The 24,588-nt window shown below is 40.3% G+C and overlaps 3 protein-coding genes across 6 annotated transcripts in view; 1 reads left to right on the top strand and 2 right to left on the bottom strand.

Moving 5' to 3' along the window:
- Nucleotides 1-293: 293 nt before the first annotated feature.
- Nucleotides 294-17,423, bottom strand: kif14 (kinesin family member 14). 2 transcript variants are annotated; one of them, XM_074669087.1, is made up of 29 exons: nt 16,156-17,423; nt 15,430-15,684; nt 15,204-15,291; nt 14,933-15,031; nt 14,748-14,800; nt 14,609-14,639; nt 14,254-14,361; nt 14,031-14,147; nt 13,789-13,907; nt 13,462-13,634; nt 12,121-12,268; nt 11,721-11,784; nt 11,363-11,547; nt 10,983-11,085; nt 10,361-10,518; nt 10,105-10,252; nt 9,862-10,008; nt 9,118-9,250; nt 8,433-8,526; nt 8,197-8,338; nt 6,570-6,676; nt 5,602-5,702; nt 5,184-5,414; nt 4,809-4,996; nt 4,165-4,317; nt 3,722-3,844; nt 3,489-3,563; nt 1,698-1,839; nt 294-1,296 (listed from the first exon to the last, which is right to left on the bottom strand). In XM_074669087.1, the coding sequence occupies exons 1-29, from the start codon at nt 17,211-17,213 to the stop codon at nt 941-943; spliced, it is 4,899 nt and encodes a 1,632-aa protein (XP_074525188.1). In that variant the 5' UTR covers nt 17,214-17,423; the 3' UTR covers nt 294-940. The 2 variants fall into 2 exon arrangements, with proteins under 2 accessions (XP_074525188.1, XP_074525189.1); XM_074669088.1 differs by having other exon boundaries at nt 3,722-3,841.
- A 411-nt stretch (nt 17,424-17,834) lies between these two features.
- On the bottom strand, nt 17,835-22,279 carry ddx59 (DEAD (Asp-Glu-Ala-Asp) box polypeptide 59). The gene is made up of 8 exons (XM_074667406.1): nt 22,141-22,279; nt 21,030-21,871; nt 20,635-20,817; nt 20,456-20,545; nt 20,059-20,310; nt 18,759-18,911; nt 18,355-18,483; nt 17,835-18,180 (listed from the first exon to the last, which is right to left on the bottom strand). Exons 2-8 carry the CDS (start codon nt 21,852-21,854, stop codon nt 17,920-17,922), a joined length of 1,893 nt encoding a protein of 630 aa, XP_074523507.1. The 5' UTR covers nt 21,855-21,871; nt 22,141-22,279; the 3' UTR covers nt 17,835-17,919.
- Nucleotides 22,280-22,894: 615 nt separating this feature from the next.
- Nucleotides 22,895-24,588, top strand: part of camsap2a (calmodulin regulated spectrin-associated protein family, member 2a) — a 48,532-nt gene continuing 46,838 nt past the window's right edge. For all 3 annotated transcript variants that reach the window (XM_074667671.1, XM_074667670.1, XM_074667669.1), the window contains exon 1: nt 22,895-23,525. In XM_074667671.1, the coding sequence (XP_074523772.1) occupies nt 23,387-23,525 (139 nt within the window). In that variant the 5' untranslated portion in view covers nt 22,895-23,386. The remainder of the gene's footprint in view (nt 23,526-24,588) is intronic.

Genomic DNA, 24,588 nt, shown 5'->3' with positions numbered 1-24,588 from the left:
TTCAGAAGGGAGGAGTGGGTGTAACCTGCAATGAGCAGAGAGAAGGGTCAAACAAAAGTAGGGTTCAGGGACCTTGAGAGGGCCCTGGGTGCATTTCAGGATGCCAGAGTAATCTGGAGGACTGCATAAGAAAAATGTATCTTCTAGACTTTGACATTTAATTACCTTTAAGTGGATCAACAAAGGCTTTTTTTTGTTTGACCCTTAACAGCAGGCATTTAAAGCTGCATTTGAATTCACTAAATACAATAAATGAAAAGTTGTTTTAACACATCAGTTTATTTCTTTGTTGCTAGAATGGAACTGTGTACCTTACCTGGTGTGAGTTTCTTGGACTGGTTTGGTAATTATTTCCATCATCAATGCAGACTTTGCAGACAAAGCTTTGTTTAAATATATGTAATAAGAAGAAACATACAATACAAGTATCTCTGAAGTGCAAAATGTAGCAGTAGGTGTTACACAGTGAATAGCAAAACTTTATGCAAATAAGAAAAAAAAAGAACACTGGAGAAAAAAAATCTACAATTAAAAACAAAAAGAAATCTTTACGTAATCCTTTTTTTTTTAAATGGACCCTAGCTGCTTAATATAGACACCTTAAATGAATGAACACAACAAACGTAAAATAAAGAAAGTTTCATCTCCTCTAAAATGTATAGAGGCCCTGTTGCATGATAAGTAGACATTGTTGACCAGTTTCTGGAGTATTTTTCATCAATACATGTTTCCAAAATACTTTTTTTACTCTAAGTCAAGCATTTCAAGTTCAATTCAATTACCTACGTTTATTAACCTGGATGGCAACACTCAACAAGTCTCTGTGGTATCTGCATCACAACCAATGTGCAATACCCATGGACGAAGGTTGTGTAATTTCAGCAATTCATTTTATGGTAAATTGTACACAATGTGAGCACACAACAAATCTATAAATACATCACACCCAGTGAGAGCTGCCTTTGAATGATGCCCCTGAAGGAAGAGAGTACACTACCTTACTCACGACTCGATTTCTTACAGAATTGTAATTGACAGCACTACTTTTGGTTGACATTTCATCCTCTGTGACAGAAATTCTGGCCTCTCCTGTCCCAATTTGGTTCGAGAAGGAGGACAGACACTGCAGAGCTGAGTGGAGATCTTCTTGTGCAGCCATGATGCTTTCGGAACAGGGAAGCTGCAAGGCCAACGCCAGTGCTCCATCCTTGGATACTTCAGTAACCTGCTCTTCCACAGCCTTCGCAGAGGAAGAGATCAACTCTCTGGTGCTGCTGCTGAGTTCAAAGCCATTCCCTGAAGAGAGAGTAGAAGAGAAGATGATTATAGGATAAACAAAAATTCAGTTTTCTCAGGTAATTGACATACCTCATCTGGATTAAAGGTTTAGTAAAAAATAAAACACCAAAAGCGAATCGAGACACACAATTTAGAATTCCGTGCCATCTCATAACATTGATAAGCTCTGATTGGCTTAGAACAGGCAAAGTAACTGTAAAATAATTTATATGTCACTGCAATTTGGAAAATTATTGGAAATATAACAAAAGATTTAAAACCCCTGGCTAAGCGTTTGCAGATGCAAGATTCAGGTTCAGATTCTTCTAATAAAGGGGATGAAAACATCTGTGTTAGGTAGTTACACTGCATACAAGTTTAAATTAATATCCGAGCTGTGTATTTATCAGAACTTTCACCTTGTAGAGCTGTAAACACAGAGGAATGAAGCTGTCTGATGGCTTGTATCAGCTGAAACAGCTTTGCTGCTGTCGTCGTCAGTCCCTGCAAACTGGAGGCTGAGGCCTCCTCCTCCTTCCCCTCTGGGTCCGTCTGGCTCTCCTGATTTAAAATATGTACACACCCAAAAAATGAATACAGACAACAAATAAACGGCCAAGAATGACATCACCAACACAAGCAAATACATACAAGGGGCAATGGGACAATATGAAGAGAATTGACACACCACTGCTGGGCAGCTCTGCTTACGTAGCCGGGCAGCTGACTGTTACTCAACAAATTATCCTAATACTCCCTGGCTACATTTTCCCAGCTGGCCTTAATATGTTAACCAGAGATCTTAAGTTTTCAGTTCCAACTCTTATGTAGTCCATTTCAAAAGTCACACAGATGCAAACACTCAGGGACACAAACACACACACACACAAATACACAGTTGCAAATGATGTAATTGTATGAACACAGCTTCTATGGTGATGTGTCCTTTTCTATGACATAAACCTAATGGCTTCTTCCCAGTTTACTACAGTGTTGCGGGAAATGTTGATTTGTGCCACTTGCTTGAACGCTTAGGCCATTAACTGAGATAGAAATTCCATAACCCTTTGACTACGCTGCTTTTCCACTAAAACGAACCTTTGAAAGACCAGTTACCCATTTCTGGAGAGGTACAAACATTGTAGTTCAACGTTTTAGTATCAGTAAAGGAGTGTCTGCTTCAGGACACATTTACATCCATGATCATAGACATTTGCAGTCCTTGGTTACATGAAACAAGCCACCTCAGGTTATAACTCAGGTTTATTTGACTACAATAACACTGTGGGCAGCAAAATGTGTGAGTGCCAATATGTGTCAATGATTGGCTTCAACAAAAAACTGCTAGTTTGTGTGGCTAAGATAACAGCAAACAAGCCCGTTAGCTGTGACTGATGCCACTTCATTCAACACATTCATTACCAGAACGATCGTCAAGGGACGACTGCAGAGAGATAAGCCTACACAGCATTGAGCTTTACACCAGCAATAAAGGCTGAGTGGCATCTTTAACAGGCTTGCTGTGGGTGTGGATATTAATCTGTAACATTTAAGCCTGTGTAAAGATAGAAGATTGTTTTTAACCTTTACATATCAAGGGAAGCTTTGATGAGCATGTCTTCTGTCTTTCAGCAACAGTTTACCCAGACAAATATCAGCAGATTTTGTAATTAAGCTGCAGACAACTGATAGCTCATTCAATTGATCCACCCCTCACAATGTACACCCTTTCATGCCATTTTTTGGTATTTCATTCCTTTAAATCCTTTAAATAAATAATACTGGACTAGTACACTCATATAATGAAACAGTGAATAACACTAAACTGCTTCAGGCGAATTTTTGCATAATGCATGACAGAGAACATGTGTTACAATGTGATTTGTCAATGCAATACTACAGATCGAACAGCTACAAACAATAAGGGTTTGGTTAAGTGTTGTTTTCAAGTTAAATGCATATCAAGATTTTCTTACGTGTCTTGTAAATTAATCATATGCCTAATAAAGGAAGTGTTTTTACCACAGTTGCATCAGTTCTCTTTGCAGTTTAACTACCTATATCAATTCCTATAGCCTTCATGCAAAGAATAAAGGCAAAACAACATAGTCAAGCATCAATTAATATAATTTTTGCACAACCCAGGGTACATGTAATAGCTGTATTTGTTTTTACTTCATGTCAGCTTGCAGTTTGCTACAGAAACTTACCGTAATATGGCAATGAATGTAGCTCTGCAGAGCCCTGGCTAAATTAAGCGTCTTAGATTTTAGGCTCTGCAGCACCTAAAGGAAGAAATAGAAGATAGCAATATTTATTCACATAGTTATGTTTATTATTTTAATTCAGTCACATTAAAAAAATAAATAAATGTGTGAATACCACAGCTTTTGTGATCCCATAATTACAATACAAATGATACAGCCAAGTTATGAAGTCTTACTTGATTCCTGGGGGGAGCCAGCTGAGCCTCTCTCAGCATTTCTCTGGTGATAATGAGGCTCTCCTCCAAGAGGGAGCGGATGCCCTTACTGGTCCCTTTCAGCAGATTCATGACAATGGACTGCTGCAGAAATGGAATCACATATTATCATATGTTTATTTTTACGATATTTCTGAAAAATGCAATAAAAACTAAAACTTTTAAATCTGTTTTTATGAATTTATTGTATCAAGCTGCCTGACATTTTCAGCACTACTCAAACTCATCAACATGCTGTATCCTAATTCAATTCAACAACTCACCGCTCCATAATATGTTTCATGCTTTGAGATCCACACAGCTAATATTCACTCCTCTACTATTGTCGAGTTGGGGCTTGATTATAGCAGACCCCTGAGCTTTGGCAGAGACAGTACCTGCTCCTGAATTAATGGTGCCGTTACCTTGCCTGTGGCTTGGGCAGCCCGCTCCATAGCATTCAGTGGCATTCCTGTCATTGCCGCCAGGTGGCTGAGTGCAAACAGTGCTGCATCCAAACACTGATTGCTCTTCTTTTGTGCCTCTGTCACCATTGATGTGATCTCAGATTCACATCCCTGGATGGGGAGAAAATGTTTTATTTTTCTGTCAACATCACGTCAGCACAAACAGGTTGAATTAAAATTGATTTAACGGTGAATCAATGCAGGAGAGCCAACAAAACGGTCAAGATATGCTGAAGGGTTAGTAAATAAATAAATATGCAATGGGAAGGTGAGAAAAGTGGAGCGGGAGAGGAAAATTGTGTGTTTAGGTGCTGAGGCTGGTAAGGAATTTAGATTTATTTTCCATATATTCATGTTCTGTTTGGGGCTCAAGGCTGAGAATTCCCTCTGCTTGGTCATTTCCATAGACAGAGCTCAAACAGCTCAGAGCCAAGACACGTCAATTAATACTCTGCATTTTGATTAGACACCCCTGTCCAAAACACACTGAAATGAATCATATTTCAGGTCAGATATCTTAGACTTCCAGCTAAATCATATAACACAAAAACTTTGATAAAATGTCACTGTCTGGTCTTTCATGTCCCGCTGTCAGTGTTTACCTGAACGAGCAGCTGGAAGAATCCTCCCATTCTCTTGGCTTGGCTCTTGAGTTCCTCAGCAATGGTGTAGAGCTGACCGGAGGAGGGTTTAATGCTGGCCAACCACTGCATGGTCACAAACACTGCAGTCTCTGAGGCTGTTGTGGCCTTGATCAGCTGAGTCTGGGCTGCTAAGTCACACACAAACACTGGAGAAGAGAAGTCAGAAAAGTTAAGGTCAAGTGGGAAGAAAAACCAGAGGAAAATCAAGCTTCATAACTACTGATACCAATCAGCTTTGACTTATTGCAAGTTATATCTTAAACTGTACAAGCCCCTGTAATATTTGTCATTGGATTCCAATCAAAAAAGATCAACTTTTGGTTCCCCCCTCACCATTCTCCTGGCTGTCATCATCCAAGCTGTTGTACAAGTCAGAAATGGTCTGGATCGCTGTATGTATCGAGAGCAGATCAGAGGCCAACCTGTCTGCCAGGCTTTCCTCAATTCCACCACAGCTACGCAGACGAGCCAACGACTGACTGATGAGCTCCTTACAGATGCCTGGCAAGGAGGAGTCTGTGCTGCTAGAACGGTTGGATGGAGGACTGACTGTGCCCATCAAACCTGAGGCAGATATAGAGAAGAGTACAGGATGTGAATGGATGTAACCAGTCTTAAATGGTAATAATAAAAAAAGTGCATTTCTTAAAAGAAGGCCGCAAAAACCTGCAGTTTCCTGGCCACAAAAATTCCATCACTGTTGTAATGTTTGTTATATTGAATATTCTGGAAATGTACTTCAGTCTCTTACCAGCAGACTGCGAGGAGCTGTTGAGGAGGCTCTGGATTGGATGTACCCGGATCTCATACAGACGCCCAGAGATTCTCCTGCCTTTCAACAAGCTACGGCTCCTGATTTAAAAAATATCAGATGTCTTTAAGTTTTTTTTTATTGGAAAATGAACATGATGCATGGATTTACTGAAATTTTCCCAAGATGTATATAGAACACATCCTGGAGAAGGAGAGGTCAGTAACAAACTGAATTTGGCTGAAAGGCCTGGACAAGACTTTAATGGTGTCAGGGATGAAGGAACCACAGTCTGTGCCATGTTTCATTTGGCTGTGTCTGTTTGTGGTTCAGGCAGCCAGAAGCACCATAAACATGCTTGACAAGAATAGTAATAATGTGAGGGGAAAATGACGGGGGCTCTGCTCTGTGTTTGTGTATGTGTGTGTTTTGGTTGAGGAGTGAAAAACACAAGACACCCTTTCGTTTTCTGAACTCAAAGGTCTTGCGCTCATGGAAATAAAATTAATAGACAGAGAAAAAGGGAATAAAGGGAAATATTCTGTGAGCAGTACCTTTTCATGAGAGAAAGTAGGATGTGTTGAGTGTCAAAAACATGTGCCAGGTTGTAAAGCACATTGGTGGAAACTAGGAGAGCTTTGTGAAAATAACCAAAATCTTCCAAACTGTTGACTTTCCATGCTCTACGCACATACCTTTCCACTTTCCATATACTGTACATCCCGCAGCCAGACACATTGTTCACATTAAAGCAGGGGAAAAGCCTGTGAGTTCAGCTCAGCACGAGGACTGCTGGTTAAAAACAAACACTGAAAACATTCTGTGGGTGTTTCTGAACACTTGCCTGCTTAAACAGTTCAAGTAATTTGAAAAGAATACCAATTAAATCCCAGACGCCTGACGTGAATGTCAGGTACTTGAAAGAGGGACTGATGGACAGGAGGAGAAAGGAGGAACTGGATAATTACCTTCGACGGGAGAAGGAGGAGGTGGAAGCAGAGGAGGCCGATATATCTTGCTCCCACTCATCATCAGGGTCATAAAACACATCGTCATCTTTAAAGGTGGGATCCCCCTGCGGAGAGTAAACTACTGCTGACATGCCCAGTCTTATTTACACAACTTAATGAGAAAAGCACAGCAAAGTGAGGCAGCGCCCCTCTGTCAGGCATAAAACAACCCATTCTGGGTAGTAAATAAGGTCAGATGGCTGGGAAATTGGCAATTGCACTTGAGGTGATGTCAGGCTCTGAATATGCGGGATGAAAAACAGACATGCTGGCTGGTTTAGATTGCCTCACTCAACACACATCATACATAAACTTATTAGAAAGAGCGCTGATCAAATAAAACAAACAGGCATGCTTTGTTTGAGATACATTTAAGCTTTGTGTTGCTATTTTTTCATCAGTTTGATCATGAATCTACTCATCATGCATGATCCATGATGATGGGATAACTATATTCTCCATGATTTGACTCATGGAGTTCATGTAACCTTTTCTTCCATACACAATATCCAGTTATACTATGAAAGAATCCTTAATACAAGCAACTATCTATTTGTTTCCCTTGTTTTACATAAGGATCAGATGTAGCTCAGCATGAACTAAGAAAACTGGCAACAAGACCTGGAAACACCCTTGACAGTCCTGCACTGAAACATCTAACAGCACTAACTTAAGTTTCATGTTAGAGTGAAACTGTAAGTTTGTGTTAGCTGGCCAGTGAAGTTAATGATAGGTAAGAGCTGATGGTATATCATATATCATTAGGCCATTTTCACTCCTGATAACCATGACATCTCTGTACTTTAATGAAATCCAGTGGGGTGGGGGGTATTTGTCCCGTCTCGGTTTTATTTAATTTCACTTCTGTTTCATGCATTTTTTTTGGTTTGTTTCCAAATTAAAAGAGGGGGGTGTTGAACTCATTTTAGGTGTTGTATTGCCATTCTAGTAGCTTCACAGAATTACTGCTATTCTTTGTTTTAAATCTCAGAATGGCACCTTTGAAACCCCTTATTACAGCCTCTATCTTAAACACTACATCCCCCCAACAAGCATCACAGAACCCAGCATTCAAGAAGCCTCCTTCACTGCTGCAATGTAACAAAGTTGTGTTTCTATTTTGAAATGACACATGACCTTTAAAGCAGATTCAAAAACTGGTGATGTCACCATTTCAGTTAATTACATGTAATCTTATGCAACGTGTTGAACAAGCTGCAGTTTCATACTGGAATTATGGGTACAATTGTTAAAATGACTATTAGAAAATTTGTCCATGTTTAGCATTGACTTTTAACAAATAAACTTACAGTTCAATTTTAAAGTATGAAAAGATGCTTTCCCTATTAATCCATATATCCGCCATCCTGTGAGTTCAGGACTCTCAGCGCTGAATGCCTGTGGCATGCTGAGTATGTTTTTTAAAGTAAAGTCTTTCATATGAATAGGTAGGTTTCAAATATTTCAGAATAGTTAGCATTAGTTTAACTATCTATTAACTACTGTAAATACTATTTCAGGTGAGCTCTGATGTATTAAAACATCAGCTAACTCAAAAACATGAGGCAGATAATTGGAGGCATACCTGCTCAAGTTCCCTCATGGCAGCTATGTTGTTTTGGAATTTGTCCAGACTCCAGAAAGTTGAGATCCCCAGTTTTGTGTTTTGAACCCGCACCTGTAGCCGACTGCGGTTTTCCAGGTTTTCATCATCAGCACTTTCATGTCTACAACAGATATTCATTAAATTTTGAATTTTAGGATGACCTAAATTACAAACTATCAAATGGGAGTAGCGCCCCCCTTGTTGTTTTTTCTTACCTGCTGAAGACTGTTTTTTTCTTTAGTTTGGCACTTATCTTGTTGGCTTCTTCAATCATCAAAGACAACTTCATGGTATCCCACTGTGGAGAGACTGCAACACAGAATGAAACACAGAATCTTCAGCCCGAATCATGCAGAGCTGTTGGCAACTTGCTTGATTTTCTTTTAGTTATGCAAGGAGGAAACTAAACTGAGACACCATGATGAAATCTGCTTTTGGTATACCTGCTCTGACATTATACAAGGACAGTTTAATTGTCTGTTGGCAGATTTTTTTCTTTTCTTTGATCATAAAAATCACACTATTTAAGGGCAAGGGTATAATATATAAATCTTTGACTGTTCCACTTTGTTTAATCTAAATGCCATGACCCGTGGAAGCAAGATAAGGTAGAGTTTAAAGGAACAATATACAGGTACATGTCAAGGCTAGTGCTATTAAAGATATTACTTTTTAAAGAAAAAATGAAAAAGATTCAGAAGTGTTACTCATTTCAGATATGCAAAGGTTTGTTTGACTTCTCTTCTGCTCTTTTTGAACTTATTTCAAGCTCAGTGTTTATGGGGTCCAGGCAAACACTCTCCAGTGTTTCTGGCAGAAAGGCATAAACCACACCCATCTGGAAATGTACTTTCACAGTGTGAATAATCATTGAAGTTTCCGACTTTAGTTGTAACTCACCATTTCTGGCAGTGTTGCGTTCCCTTAAAGCTCTTTTCTTCTGCATCTCCTCAAGCTCTTCGCTGATCTTCCTCTTCTCTGCCTCCAGGGCCTCTACAATCCTCGCCTGACGCACACGGTGTTCTTCCATTGCCTGGAGTGAATCATGGTAATGTACACAGTATTAAAACCCACCAGGCCAAAATATTATGCTGAAGCCAAGCTTTACCACGACTCACAGCACAGCTCAAATGGCCCATCAGTTAAACATAAAAACCAGCATCAGCATATTTCCTGAAGCTTCCCAAGCTCATTTCAGATAATCAGAAACCATGAGAGTGAGCAAATGGGGGAGGTGATGTAATTTAGAGTTACGGGAATAATCCAGATTTCCAGAGATCAAGAAAGAAACATGCCAAAGGCTGAATGGAAATAGGTTGTCTCAAACTGTCGCACCTCTCATCTTTAAGATACAACAAGTGTATCACCACTCACTGCACGCTGGGATAATCTTTACAGAGATAAAATAAATGAGTCAAATACAAAAGTGTTGATACTGGACTTTATAGAAACAGAACCGCAGTCTGTGACATGTTTCAGTCCGATAAAGTGGACGATACTCTGTGTGTGGAACTTTCCTTTAATCTGGCCAGGGAAGAAACCGTCATACATGCCCCCAGAAAGTTTCCTAAGAGCATTTATTACTCAGTTTTATTGAAGTGGGGTTCAAATTCAGTATTTCCAAGTGTTGCTCTGTGTCCTGACCTGAGCCTCCATGTGCAAGCGGAGGCGTTTCTTGTGGGTGTCCACCTCCTGCTCCAGTTCCTGCTTTGCAATCTTCAGCTCTGCCACCTCGCTGGCCACCCTCTGCTGGTCCAACTGCTGTTGACGCTTTCGCTCATTCTCCCCAACCTGATGAATCATACCAAAATTGTGTGGATAGGATAAAAAAAGCAACACATAAACTGTTTTCAGGAAAGGTGGAACAAAAACAAAATGTTTCAGTACCAGCTCTTTTTCCAGGTCTCGGATTCTGTCCTCATACAGAGCTTTCTGATCATGAAGCTCTTTCTGTGCCACTTCTTTTGCCATCTGAATTCCCTGCATCATCTCCTTTTTTGCCTTCAAATGGGCTTCTTCAATTTCTGCTTCTAGCCTAGGAAACACAAGGGTGGCTCAATGGAGTTGTGATTTGTATTATCATTAGTCTAAAAGCTAATGTCATAAACACCAGGATCTAACAGTGTTTATTTTTGGCACTCACTGTGCTCTTTGTGCAGCAAGCAGCTCATTTTTAGCAAATTCAAAGTCTTTGTGGCCATCGCCTGCAGCTGTCCAGCACGACACTCGCTTCCCAGACTGCACCTGTGCTGGGTGGTTGAAGCGAAAGTAGTGGTCTCCACCGAGAATAATCCTGTCACCCTTAAAAAAGAAAAGACACAAACACAACCATAGAGTAAGCCTAAATTTAATTTCTCAACAAAGTGGATGAATTAGGTTTGTCACTTTTCACTCATGCTCTAAACAAATGAACATTTCCAGATTTAGTAAGAAACATGTGAGGTTTATGTTTCATTGCTGGTTACCCAATTTTTTGCTCCTGACTTAAAGATGACTTTAAGTCTCCCTGGTAAAATGTCAAATTCAAGGTGAGCTAATATATGGTAACAGCAGGTCATAGTCTAGAGCAAGTGTTGCAGAGGGCAGAGAACAGTTGGTACCACGTTTTCTACAAAATTGTTTTGATCCTGTAAATTTCCCCTTACAATTTTGTAGTGTAGATCTTCATATAACAATAACAAAGTGTAGATCTAACATAGTAACAATTTAAAGACTTCAAGTTATTCCTGATTCAGACACGTAAGGTACCTTTGGGATCTACTTACATGATGGAGCTCAGTGGAATCAGACACAAGGTTTCCATTGACAAAGGTTTTTGCGTTTTCCATGGGAGTGATGCTGACAGTGCCCTTGATGTTATTTATAATGCTAAATAAAAAAAATACAAAACAAGGCATTTTTTTTACCAGGCTGAATGAGTGGCGAGTCAAAAAAGGATAAAATAGTGCATGTTCACAAAAGGTTGTGTAGATAAGACAGTTAAGATAGACGAGCAAAGCATTTATTCCTACAATCATTAACTGTGTCTTTGTTGGTCAGAAAAATGCTGACAGATTCCTGCATCTCTGTTAAAATTGCATGCATAAAAACTGGAAGATCAGGGTTTGTATGTTCCAGGTTTTGAAGTCTTCTGCTATTATTTTACCAGTGTTGGTCAGCGATGAGAGCCCCTGTCAGCTGGATGTCATGGCTGGACTGAGACATGAGCTTGCCCACTGTAGTTTGACCCTCTTTAATCATGTACAGAAGCATCTCAGACAGCTGAGGATCCTCGTTCAAGTTCACCAAGTTTGGAAGACGATTGTCTACTTTGAACGACACACCCGCTCTCTGAAATCCCAAAGAAAGTTTAATCATGTGAACAAAAAAAAAACATGTTTAAGGGTTTGTGATGTGGACTCATATGGTTAAAAAATATTGATTGATAATGAGAGCTTTGACAGCAAAACCAAATATACACTTATCACAGGCATAAAAAAACTTTACGGAAAAAAAAAACATACTTGCAACTCTTTGGTTTCCTCACGTTTGCGAATCTCAGCTTGTTCAAGCTTCTCTCTCCATGCCCTACCAGGAAATAAGTTGTTTATCATCAAATAGAGTTGATCTCCCAAGGTAAAATTCTGCCACAATTCAAGAAGTTGTGCCCCACAAATATATTTCTTCAAGGAGGGAAAGGATGTGAGAAGAAACTGAAACCTTGCAAAATGATTTTGTCAAACCAAACCATTTGATTGCCTTTTGTTTGTAAAAAATAGTAATAATAAAAGTATTCCCAGAGTCAAACACTTTTTATATGACAAATGGCTTTGCAACAAAACTCTAAACTCTGGCTGTTTGTTTGCCTGTTGCATCATACAAACAAAATGAGACAACCTCACAACAAATTGCCATAACACTGACTTGTTGGCCTCGACCATTTCTCTCTCCTGCTGACAGAGTCTGTTCCTCAGGGAGGCGATCTCTTGTTCAAACAGCCTGACCCTCTCTGGTTCGATGCCCTGGGAGCTCATCTGGGCGGCTCTCAGCTTCTCCACCTCAGCCTTCAACTCTGTGAACACATAAAGTTTATCCATAGGGCATCTTAAGTTTAAACCTATGTGGTTAAAGTATAAGAAGCAAAATTACACTTAAATGAGAACATGTCTGTATGAAATCATAGGAGGGATAAAGAGATGACTATAACAGATTTGAGAAGAATACTATGATTTTTGTAAAGACCTGTGTTGTGTGTCCTTAACTGAAGATAATTTACAAAAACATTGACCTGACTCGCAATGTTTCAGCCATATTTACTTTGAGCATCAAACACTGACCGGTGATGTGTGAGAAATCCACTGCAAGAGCTCCCCTTACTGCTAAAAGCATCAAACAGCAGCACAATCATCTCATGAAAAATAATACTTGCATGACAGTTAGCCGCCATGTGCAGCTGACAGTGCATAAATATGGCCTGGAGGCAAGGTTAGGGCCTGGCCTTAATTGAACTGGGTGGTGAATATTCTGGTGATGGATAGACGGGCAGACAGGAGGATATGTGGGCGAGAAGGAGAGCAAAAGAGATCAAGAGCAAGACTTGAATAAAAAGACAGACATTGAAAAAAAAATCAGACAGCAAGGGGGACGGACACAAAAAGAGGAAGATGAAGACGGTGCTCACTGAGAAACACACAACAAAGGCACAGTGATGACAGAACATACCTGGATCTGTGTATGTATTTAACGGGAGTAAAAAAAATACTGTCTGTGTCTTCAGACTGTGAGGTTGTTTCAGTTCACAGCATACATCTCAGGGGTCTGAACTATTGTTACAACAACCATCTTTTAGTTTTTAGACATATAGGTGTGATTGTTTTGGTGTAGGATAGCTGATCTTTATGCTCACAAAAAACTTCTATATAACACACATGGTTGAACATACATAAGAAGAAAATTTGAATTGTTTTCTCAGAGTAGACTGGTTTTGTTAATTATTTTTTTTACGTGTAATGAAATGTGGGACCCTGGCAACTACTTACCTCATATCTTGCAGTTTACACAGAAAATGCACAAAAAGGCAAATTTGGGAGCTCAAGATAGCACAAAAACATGATGGAAAAACATGATTAAGTAATAAACCAATCAATGCCTTCACGTTTAAATTAATTAGCCATACTTAATGAAATAATAAAAGCTATAACAAATTAAAACAAACTAAAGCTTAATTATCCAAAATAAATATTTTTCTTAAGTGAAGTGTCTGACCTCTGATCAGCTTGGCACTAGTGTCCTCATTGATTTTCGCCACGTTAATGATAGTACGGGCCTGCTGGGCATAACGCAGAGTGCTGAGGCTTTCCTCCACATTACTGCCCGCTGGGCTCAGTGTGGCTATCATGGCTGTCTTAGAGTTACCACCAAGACTCTCCTTTAATAGCCTGTAGAGAAAAAAATAAGGGATGGCCAGGAACATCCTTTTAGTTATAAAATCACCTGAACAACAGCAATATGTGTGAGCATCACAAACAGCTATGGATTAAAGTGAGTATAAGTCTGATCAAAAGTTTTATTTTTAAGTTTAAGTTGTCTCACCATGTCAGGACAGATTCTCTGTAGGGTATGAAGACTTTCTTTCTGCTCAGGGCTTGTTCTGACAAGGCAGAGATGACTTTACCCAGAGTAAGCAGGGATTTGTTGATGCTGGCACCCTCCTGTACAAAAAAGGTAAAAAATATATATATATATGTCTTGATATGAATACGTATGTTGTGTGAAATAAAAATGCATTTGGTATTTAAGATCAAATATAGAGAAAATACATAGTATGTGTATACCCTGAGTCTTTCTCCACTTGTTTGGGCAGAGTTACAGCGTTCGCTACCAGCCAGGTCTACCAGGTTGATCCTGCTGGTGATACTGTGTTCATGCTCCTCACCTTCCACAAACTCAGTCTGAGCACAAGAGCACAAACAGGATAAATAATTAGATTAAAAACATGCCCTGAAAAGTTTACAAATGATCCCTGAATGTTTGTTGGAAAAGTTCAAAATGCCACACCTGAGTCTGGGTCATCACCAGGGTGAAGACAGAGTGAGATCTGGAGCTTTTGTCATTCATTCCTGTAGCTGCAGTGGCTCTCTGCTTGTTGCCTAGCTTCAGCCAACCCTTAAGGAGGAAACACAAATCATGACTTAACCACTTGAGAAGTGAATACTAGCACAGAAATGTTCAGAGTGGTTAGCTAAGACTTCATGACTTTAATACTCAGAAAAACCTTGCATTTATTTTTTTCCATCATCAGGTCTGGCACTAAGCTCTGACATGCCTGCTCATTCAAAATGCATAAGTGAATCAGCTAAGTCAAGGATCAAAAAAGTTCTTTATACAGATCTTGAAAACAGTTTCAACCCACCTGAATGTCATTGTAAGAGCTCACAATGTTCCTGCAAAGAAATGAACTAAAGTGAACAATTCTGCAAAGCACCGTACATGAAAGCTCTACAGCCTTTAATCAGAAGTAATGCAGCAAAAGAAATGTTAAAATGACTCACGCAGAGAGGTCTGCAACATAAGGGCCATGGACTGGATGTTCCCTGACCCTCAGCTGTTAACAAAAGTGAACAAAGTTTTTTGACAGTAGTTTCTTACAGATATCTGATTTCAGGTTTCAGTCATAACATTGACTCCAAAAGATGTTAAAAAATGTTTGTATCCTGAAATTTTGGACACTATGTACCGGCATTCTCCTCTGGTTTGGCTCATCTCTGGTCACCAGTAGGTCATGGATCTTCTCATTGTACACTTCAAAGTAGCTCATTTCCACATGACATTTGACCTGAAACGTTTACCCAATAGGATCAGCTGATGAATTATGACACCAAATCATACCTTCCTTGTACATATTTGAGCCTTTTTGATTTTGGAAAATATTCCTGTTAAAAAAAGTGTGATTTATTCTACCACACTCTGATTGATTAAGATGCATAACTCCTAATGGGTCATTTCACCTTCTCGTTCTCCATAGATGTCAATCTTGCAAAAAGCTCATGGCAGAATCTGGGAATGACTCCTTCCTCTTCTCCAAAGCCCATCATCCTAAAGAATCATTTCAAACCAGTTAAATAGACTGTTTTCTTATCACTTTAACCAAATTAAATTTAGTGTTTTAAGTGACAGAAGGAAGTTTAGTTTAAATTTAAGATGTTTAGTGATACCAAAGAAAAAAACACTAACGTGTATGACTTTCCAGAGCCTGTTTGGCCATATGCAAACAAGCAAGTGTTGAACCCTTGGAAGGCCCTCAGCAGCAGAGGTTTGGCCAGAGTCTCGTACACCGTCTGCTGGCTGGCGAAGGTGGGGTCACTCTCATCCACAGAGCAGAAAGAGAAATCATAGGTGAAAGAGTAGTTCTGTTTGGAGTCTGGGTGCTGGACAACAGTCTCCTGACCGTTCATGAAGATGACCTGAAGTGCCTTCTCCGCTCTCTCTCTGTAAAAGAGGAGACACATTCACAAACATTATTTTAGAGGTCAAGGAAATATCTGATTGTAAATGTAAGTAATTCCTCAAGCTAAAAATATGCATTGTAGTTTGGTTTTCAGCAGATTAATACGGTTACAGCTACAATCATTTTCATCAGAAATTAATTTCCAGAGTGTAGCGATTAATCATATGGGTCATAAAATGTCCAGAGTGAAGAATGCAAAAGTGATGTCATCTGATTGTAGTTTCTTCCATCTCTTAAAACTTAAGATCTGAAGTAAACTATTCAAAACGTAGACTAACAAGTGAACATTTTCACCTTAAAGAAGCTGTAGGTGGCAAATCTAGAAATAAAAAAAACGTTGTTTCTCTACTTACCACATTTTTTAATCAGTGACCAAGACTTCCAAACAAACAGACCTGATATACTCCTCCACAGATTACCTTTCAATGTTAGACAAACACTGCATCACCTACCTGGCACTGAATGGGCGTACTCGAACAGCAACAGTGACTGCACTGTTTTCCATCTTGGATATATCCTGCTGCTTCAGGGCCTCGCTGGGATGGATCACTGACTGCTCCGTGGGTGCCGGAGCCGGGGCAGGAGTGGAAATCCTTGTACTTGTGAAATCTTTATGGCTCGACGTCGATGTCTTCCTATCCTGCCGAACTGTGTTGGGTTCAAGCACACCTGTAGATGCTTTGCTGAACCGTGGGGCTGGGACAGGCTTCGGTTCTTCTGCTTGCTTTGGTTTGGATCTGGGCCTCTCAAGAGTTGTATGTTTCACCACTACAGGTTTAGGACCATCTTTACCTGCTAGTCTCTCAAACACATCTCTCTTGGCGGCGATTTTCTCAAACGGGGTCTTCTTAGTGGGGGTTTTAAAAGTGTGGGCCTGGTCATCTAGCAGCCTACTTGTAGAGGAAGAAACAGAGGTGGGCGTCTTGCTGTGCGCCAGTCTGCCATCATTTTCCACGCGAGTTGCAGTATCCCCGCGTTTGCTTTTTGAGGAGGCAGTGACTTTTAAACTTATAGACCTGTATACACCAGGTGCCCTACCGTTCGGTTCACTGAGAACTGTAGGTGTCTGCTGCAGACCGGCGCCGCTGACCCCACGCTGGCGGAGCATGCTTTTATCCATAGAGGGAGTTCTAGTCCTGCGCTGAAGAGTCAGTCTCTTCTCCGGGGCTGGTGTGGTGTTCTGACTGCTTTCAGCCACCGTTTTCTCTGCTTGCTCAGCCCCAGTTTTCCTCCTGGACCTTCTTTGAAGAGTGAGTCTGCCTCGGTAAGGTGTCTGCTGCCCACTGCCACTCTTTGACAGTGCAGATATGACATAAGTCCTGTTCACCTGTCGGCTTTTATCAGATGACCTGCTGTCCTCACACGTAGAGTCTCCGGATGTTGTCTCACCTTTGCCTAACAATGTGTCCGTGGCTTTTCGCTCTCTTGCCGGTGTCCTGGCTGTTGATGCTGACATTAAATGATCATAATAAGCGGTATGCTTTCTCGCTTGTACACTGAACAACGACATGGCTGTAGCTTGTTCAAAACAGCAATTCTGCTTAAGCTGCTTCACCTACAACAACAAACTAAATTTTTGATCATGTATTTCAGTTACGTTTGGTGTTCAATCCAAACGATTTCTATTAGACAAGAATATCTTCGGTGTTCAAGCAAACGGAGCTACTTTTGTTGTTGTTGTCGTCTCCTCTTCTCTTCCGCCTTCGCCCGCCCGAATTTCAAACCGTCACAGCAAGTAGCAGCTGATTGGCTGGATTTCCACACTAGAAATACGTCGAACGTCATGACGCTATGTAACGGAAAAATTATGTGTGCGTCATAAATTGACGCTAGGTGGCGACATGATTCAACATAAGGCGCTAGCAGAGAACACTGTCACTAATACTTACATAAAATCACTTTTTTGTTGAGAAGATGACACACTTTTTTAAAATCAAAATATGTATCTTAAATTCTGTCTGATGAAGACACTGTCTGCAGTAAAGACTCAAAAGTAAATCCTGGGAAGACTATCTCTTAGAGAAACTGCATTGAAGTCTCTTCTTGGTTGGATTTGGAGTGAAAAGTTCACCTGTTAAAATAAATTTGGCTGATATAAGAATGAATTAAATATTTATTTAGAATACATACAAATTAAAAAAAAAATCATACAAAAAAATCTCAGTTTTTACTCAATAAATATACAGCACTATTGCAGTAATAACCAAAGAAATTTGCTACTTTTTGCGGCGGTCATGTTTCTTTATGATGTCTAGCAGATTGCTCTTGGTGACTAGCACATCGTCAGGACCTTGCTTGGCTCTCTGTCTCTCTCTTCTCTGCTGTTCATGGAGGTGTGGTGAGTTTAAGAGCTGAGGGGGAAGAATGGAGCCTGTAGGTTTGACCCGGTTTACCACCTCCAGGAATAGACGCTTGTTATTGTTGTTAAGAAAGGTGATGGCGGTTCCTCTGTGTCCCAGCCGCCCTGCTCTTCCAACCTAAGAAATGTAGGGATAAAACAAAGGTTAGCCTTCTCTTTGAGGTTCTCATGGTTGTATTATACATTTACATGCATACTGTATTTATGACAAGATCAGATGACTATAAATGTAATGATGCTTTATTCAACACAGACACAATAATGACTCCAAAGCACGTTAGATATTACTAACCTGGTGTACATACTCATCCATTGTGTTTGGCATGTCAAAGTTTACCACTAGTCTGACGTTGACCAAGTCCAAACCCCTGCCCAGCACACCTGTACTGATCACCACTTCAAAATCACCATCCAGAAGACCCTGGGGGGATAAAAGAAGTAATGAAAACATGAAAAAAATAGACTGAAACTATAAGCAGAGTAAGGATTAATATCAGGAGGCATTATAATGCTCTGTGATTTATCAAATTTAGCTACAAACTCAGTTAGAAACATTGGGCATAAAGTCATTATAAAGACACCTAAACACAGTCCCAGCTTTTGGTAATCACAGTCTTGATGCTACATATAATGAGCCTTACAGTTGGTAGTTTTTGGACTTGACTGTATAACTGTTCTGGCAGCATCTGTCCTCACCCTTAGGATGCGGTTGCGTTCCCACTGGCTCTTGTCTGAGTGGATTGCCACTGTGTTGAGGCCTGTCACCTTGGTGACTGCCTCACACAGCAAATCAGCTCCCAGTTTACAGTCGACAAACACCACCACAGGGGGATGGTACAGCTTGCTGTCCTGAAAACCACAACAATCAGGAACAGGCTGAGAGATTTTTAACGTTAATATATTTTAAATACAGAGGTACCTCTGTGATCAAACTGATTTACTACCTATGACTATCATCTTAAATTATGATTACGTCTCGAAGAATTAGCCAGTATCCTCCAGCAGATGTCAGTAAAGGCAGCCAAGCCAGTCATGGAGACATTGGAAATATAATGCTAGTGGTCAGTGACGTGCGCACAAAAGAACATTTTTTAAAAGTAGGTTGTTTGCAAAGCCCACTATTCTTAAATGGGGCTTATTTCAGTTCAAGGTCTATCATCACTAAATAATCCATATTTTCATGCTTAAGTTTAAATAATGTTTAATCTACTCTAGCATAAGAGCTGTATCATAAGAAACAGATGTTCAAGTTAGATTCTGATCCCTTTTTTTGTGGACTGTCCCATCAAATTGCTAGTCTAATATCCCTCCTGTAACAGTACTCCTGACCCCCATCTTTTTTCCCTCATTGAAGACAGTTGCATTATACTGTGAGCTGAATCAACTGATGATAGTCATGAATTATGATTGGTTAAAATATCATATTCTACGGAAAGATGTAATACAATGGTCTAGCTGTACTTCTTCACCCAGCAAACTAAAGCAGACCCCTCCTTCCCTGTATAAATTGTAAAAGCTATTGCTGGGATTCATGGAATGAAGCCAAGGCTCAGGGCCCACCCATTTCCTCCAGACAGGGCCCAGACCAGCAGCTATGGGTGTCTAAATATGGTGTAGCAAGGAGACTGGTGCTTCCAGCGAAAGGAATTGCCTCCTTTAAGCAGACGGTAAAAAAAATACCAAGCTGGTACTAGTGCGTATCCAGTGAAAAGCCACCATAAACCAAAATTAAGATAATGACCTATTTTCTTTGTTTGGCAGACAGAAGCACCTTCTGGATCTCAAGAATACAATTAGATCTGTTCTTACCCCAAAAAAGAAAACTGCTGACTTCTTACAAAAAGGCTATAAATTTCCTTTAAGTGGTACTCCACCTAAAATCTTTGCTTTTGGACACTCAATGTGTGAACCAAACTTGCTGAGTAAAAGTGAACTGTGCCTTCTAAAAGCAGAAATTCTCTAGTTCACTTGTAAGAATCAAAATTATATAACATACATTGACAATCTCAAACAGCTTTTTCTTCTTAGAGGGTTCCTCTACCCAGAGCAGGATCTGCCTCACATTGGCACAGGGCTGGTTCTTCTCCCCAATGACTATCCGCACAGGGTCGCGAACAAATCGAACCGCCAGCTCCTCTGTCCCCTTTGGGATGGTGGCTGATGCAAGAAGAGTCTGGTGTTCTTCCGGAACTTGCCCCAAAACCTCCAGAACCTGTTGCTGAAAGCCCATCTTCAACATAGTGTCCACCTGAAGGGTGTGCAACAGACTATTGTGTTTATTTCAGAAATATATTAATTTTCCAAACAAAGGAATTAATTCTTGAAGCCTGTTTGCTGACAAAATTTGTGGTTTTCTCACACTTTAAAATCTGATTCATAGAGTCATCTGATACCTCATCAACAACCGCAACCTTTATGTTTTCAAGCTGTACAGCCTTCTGCTTTAAGATTTCAAGGAGTCGACCAGGGGTAGCTATGATTATCTGGATTGGATAAACAAAAGAAAAAATGATAAGGTGAAGGACTTATTGTAATTAAAAGACATAATTACTGTAAAAACAGAGGCTATTACTTTGATGCTGCTTTTTAGGCGGTGTAGCTGAGGGGGAAGCGGCATGCCGCCCACCAGTAGAGCTGTTCTCATGTTAGGGAGACCCAGCACCAGTTCCTTAGCTTGTCTCTCTATCTGAATGGCCAGCTCTCTTGTGGGGGTGAGGACGAGAGCCACAGGACTGCTCACACTCTGTGCTGGTTCCTAAAAAAATCAACAGAATATGAATACGCATAAATGTAAAAAAAAAAAACTATCGCTATGCTATTTTGTTAATCTTTGTATACAACAATCACAGTTCTTCAAACTAGCCAAATGACTTTTGTGAAGACAAATTTGTGACATAATCAAGTAAATTTGACAAAATCTGTTTATTCTACCACAAAATAATTTACTTAATATAAATATTACTGTACCTCTAATGCCTTCATTACCACTGGCAGGAGGAAGGCCATGGTCTTCCCTGAGCCTGTATCAGCACTAGCAATAATATCCCTGCCTGTGAGACCGACAGGCACCATCTGCATTTGGATGGGTGTGGGTGCCTCATAACCAGCTTTTTTCAAGTTCTCATTTAGTTTGGCAGGGAAGCCACAGTGTCCAAACTCAACTATAGGTCTTCTGACATCTCTCCCCTCTGTTTCAATACCCAGCTCTTGCTTGATCCGCTGCACCTGATCTTCTGTCAGGCCTGATATGAACTGGTTTTCCTTGTAGGAATAGCTTCCTATAAAGTCACCTGATGCCTGCTGAGGTTGAATCACTTGATGTTCATTTTTTTCCTTTTGGTTAAAAACCTCCGCTCCAGTCCCCATCCCCATTTGGACCAAATGTTTGGCTTTGCATTCAAGACTGCAAACATCATTGTCTGTGCTATCACAAATGTACTCCCCATAGCGGCCACACATCACACAGACAGGTTCGCCTGGCTCAGGCCACCTCTGATTCTTTTTGAAAGATTTGACAGGTTCCTCTTCCTCTTCATCATCCTCTGTACCACTTGAGGAAGACTCACGTCCATCTTCATCCACTGAGTTCTTTGACACACATGCCAATTCTTCACCTGCGATTATTGTTCTCTCCTGAGATTTGGGGTCTTCACATGCTTCCTCTTTTTCAATAGGTGCAGCTGGACTACCTCCATCATTCCTCTCCTCGTCATCAACTTTAGTTTTCTTCTTCAAAACATGGCTTGAGGTTTGAACAGGCCTCTTCACCTTCAGAGCTCGGGGCACAAACATTTTACTGAGTTGTTAACCTGTAAAAGCCAGAGAACACATACCAGGTGAAGGATTAGAGATGCCACATCCTTACGGTAAAACCACATATTCTTGTGCCAAAACACTTTAATGCAAGCATGTATGAAACCACTCTGTACATACTGGCTAAAGTAAAATTTCTAGCGATAGAAACTACTGATTTTCTGTTTACAATTTCCCCTTACTTTTTGCGAACACATATATAGCTTAACATTTACGTATTCTTTAAAATTAGCTATCACACAACATTTTCTTGCAAATGACTCACCAGAGCCGGGTTCTTGTTTGCAAAATCGGTGATATAAACAGGACAAAAATGATAAACTTCGCCTCCACGCATCGCACTCATCGACCGTTGATAACAATACTGCGGCACTGACTGATGACGTAGCAAACACCAATTTGACGTGTGGGAAATGTAGTCCTTAGAGCGTAGTCTCTCTACCTTTGTATCAGTATACTAGCCTTCATTGGAGACTTACTTAATGCATAAGTAATATCCAAATGTGTTGTTGTTGTTTTTACAGTTTAACTGCATAACCCAGAGTCGTTTTCTTTTTTTTCTTTTTTTCGTGTAGTGTCAAGATGAAACTTGAGAACTGAACTAGACTGCCTGCAGAGTACAAAAAGAGACCATGGAGATACAATTCCATTAAAACAGATATGTAAGAAGCTGTCTTTTGAAGTTATGAACGTGCAAGTATTTTCATACATTTTGAGAAAAGCACGCAAACCGTTGTCTCCCTATCTTCATATGCTTTCAATTCCCCATCGGAAACTTGAAATTAAATCCAAGGTGAGCGATACGCTCTCATTTATAAGGACACTAAATCATGTGATATAAATCGGCCCTTTCATCCTAGTTAATGTATATTAAAATGGATGGCAATAGATCCCCATTCAAACAATGTAAATAGCAGCAAAAATAGTAAGCAGTTTAGCCAGAAGAATTCCTTCGATGTGTGAAAATTTTCCGGACAGCATTTGAAGTTAACATCGACGCATGCGTGCTGTGCATCAAAGGTGCAGGGTTTGGAGTGCCTCAGTGCGGCAGGAAAACCGCACCACGGCACCCGGAGACTCAAGAGGGGAGGGAATTCTTAACACTTATCCACACAATAATAGATGGACATCAGGGAGAAGCCGTCTGCTCCCGAGGAACCAAAAGAATGGAAATATTTTTGCTTTTATTTCGATTAAACAGCGCTTTTACCTCTGGAATCCAAGGAAACCTCCCAGGCTTGTTCCAACGAAGCCAATTTCAAGCGGTACACAGCAGAATGGATGGAAAACACCAGGAGCACCGACTCATTGTGTAAACGTGACTGAATTAAACGAAAACCCGAAGTCAGCTAAGCATTTTATGACTGAAAAAACCCATGAATATAGTCTGGAAAGAGCCTACATTTCACCGTTTTACCGCCGATCTCGGTTTTCCTTTAAATTCCATTAGTGGGATGCTTCCACGTAGTGTGGCTGTATAGGGTTCAAGAATAGATCTGAGCTGGAGAAATATGGGAGAAGTTCAGGACGTAAGGGATGCGAGGAAGACCTTCGTTGTTCCTGCAATAAAATCTTTTGAGCATTATGACTTTTCGAGAGCCAAAATCTGTTGTAGCCTCACATGGTTGGTGGCAAAAGCATATGGGACAGGTAAGGGATTTACTATACTTGCACCTGAACGCTGCATGAATATTTAATTTTGTCTCAAATGCAAAGTTTAAGCATTTTAGGTTATCACATAGCTTGAATACATGCATTCATATTATCCTTTACAATTTTTTTTTCCATGTTCTGTAACATCAAAACATCCAGTAACCTCAAATACAAAACCTGTGTCCGCCTTTACTGAAGAGTCATTGCAGGCCATAGCTATTCATTTTTGACTCATTATTGATTACCTGAGGCCATATTCTCTACTGCTTTTCCCAGTAGGGTTACCACAGTGATTTTTCTCTTCAGTTAAAACCTATTTCACCTGTGTATTCTGTGAGTCATCGTGAATCATTTTAAATGATTTGGAAATATCTCATTCTCTCCGGGTACTCCGGCTTCCTCCCACAGTCCAAAAACATGCTTACCAGGTTAATTGGTCACACCAAATTGTCCCTAAGTGTGAGTGTGTGCGTGCATGGTTGTCTGTCTATGTGTCAGCCCTGCGATTGACTGGCGACCAGTCCAGGGTGTACCCTGCCTCTCGCCCAATGATTGCTGGGATAGGCTCCAGCCACCCGCGACCCTAAACAGGATAAGCGGTATAGAAAATGAATGATGAATGAATGAATGGAAATATCTCAAGAGGATAGAGAAAACCTGTTCGATCCTGATGGTCAGTGTAGCATCCCAAAGGTGTGCAGGTGTCCCAGTTTGTGTCACCTTCAGGTTACAGCCTACAGATTTAGAAAGAGAGATTTGGGTGGATCATACAGCAAATGATATAATAAATAATGTTAGATGGGAAAAGAGCAACAAAAGCCAACAGTGGTTACTTTCAGATGCAGTGTTTCCCATTTTATACCTTTTCCTTATTTATCCCTCTTCCGCTTATATCACTTTCTAGAGTCAGAGTATCCCAAATTGTGAAAGTGTTCCACATTAAACAGCAAGTAGTAACAGTAACATGCTGAATATTTTTAATGTTATCCATTTTAGTAAAGGTAAAACATTGTATTTGAAGGAGAATGATACTGCAGAACATATATGGACATAGTCTGGT

This window comes from Halichoeres trimaculatus, unplaced genomic scaffold, assembly GCF_033239565.1.
Source record: "Halichoeres trimaculatus isolate MK-OKI-2021-1 unplaced genomic scaffold, fHalTri1.1 fHalTri1_scaffold_4, whole genome shotgun sequence".
Classification (NCBI taxonomy): Eukaryota; Metazoa; Chordata; class Actinopteri; order Labriformes; family Labridae; genus Halichoeres; species Halichoeres trimaculatus.
Note: the sequence above shows the minus strand (reverse complement) of the source record. Positions and strands in the feature narration are given on the sequence as shown.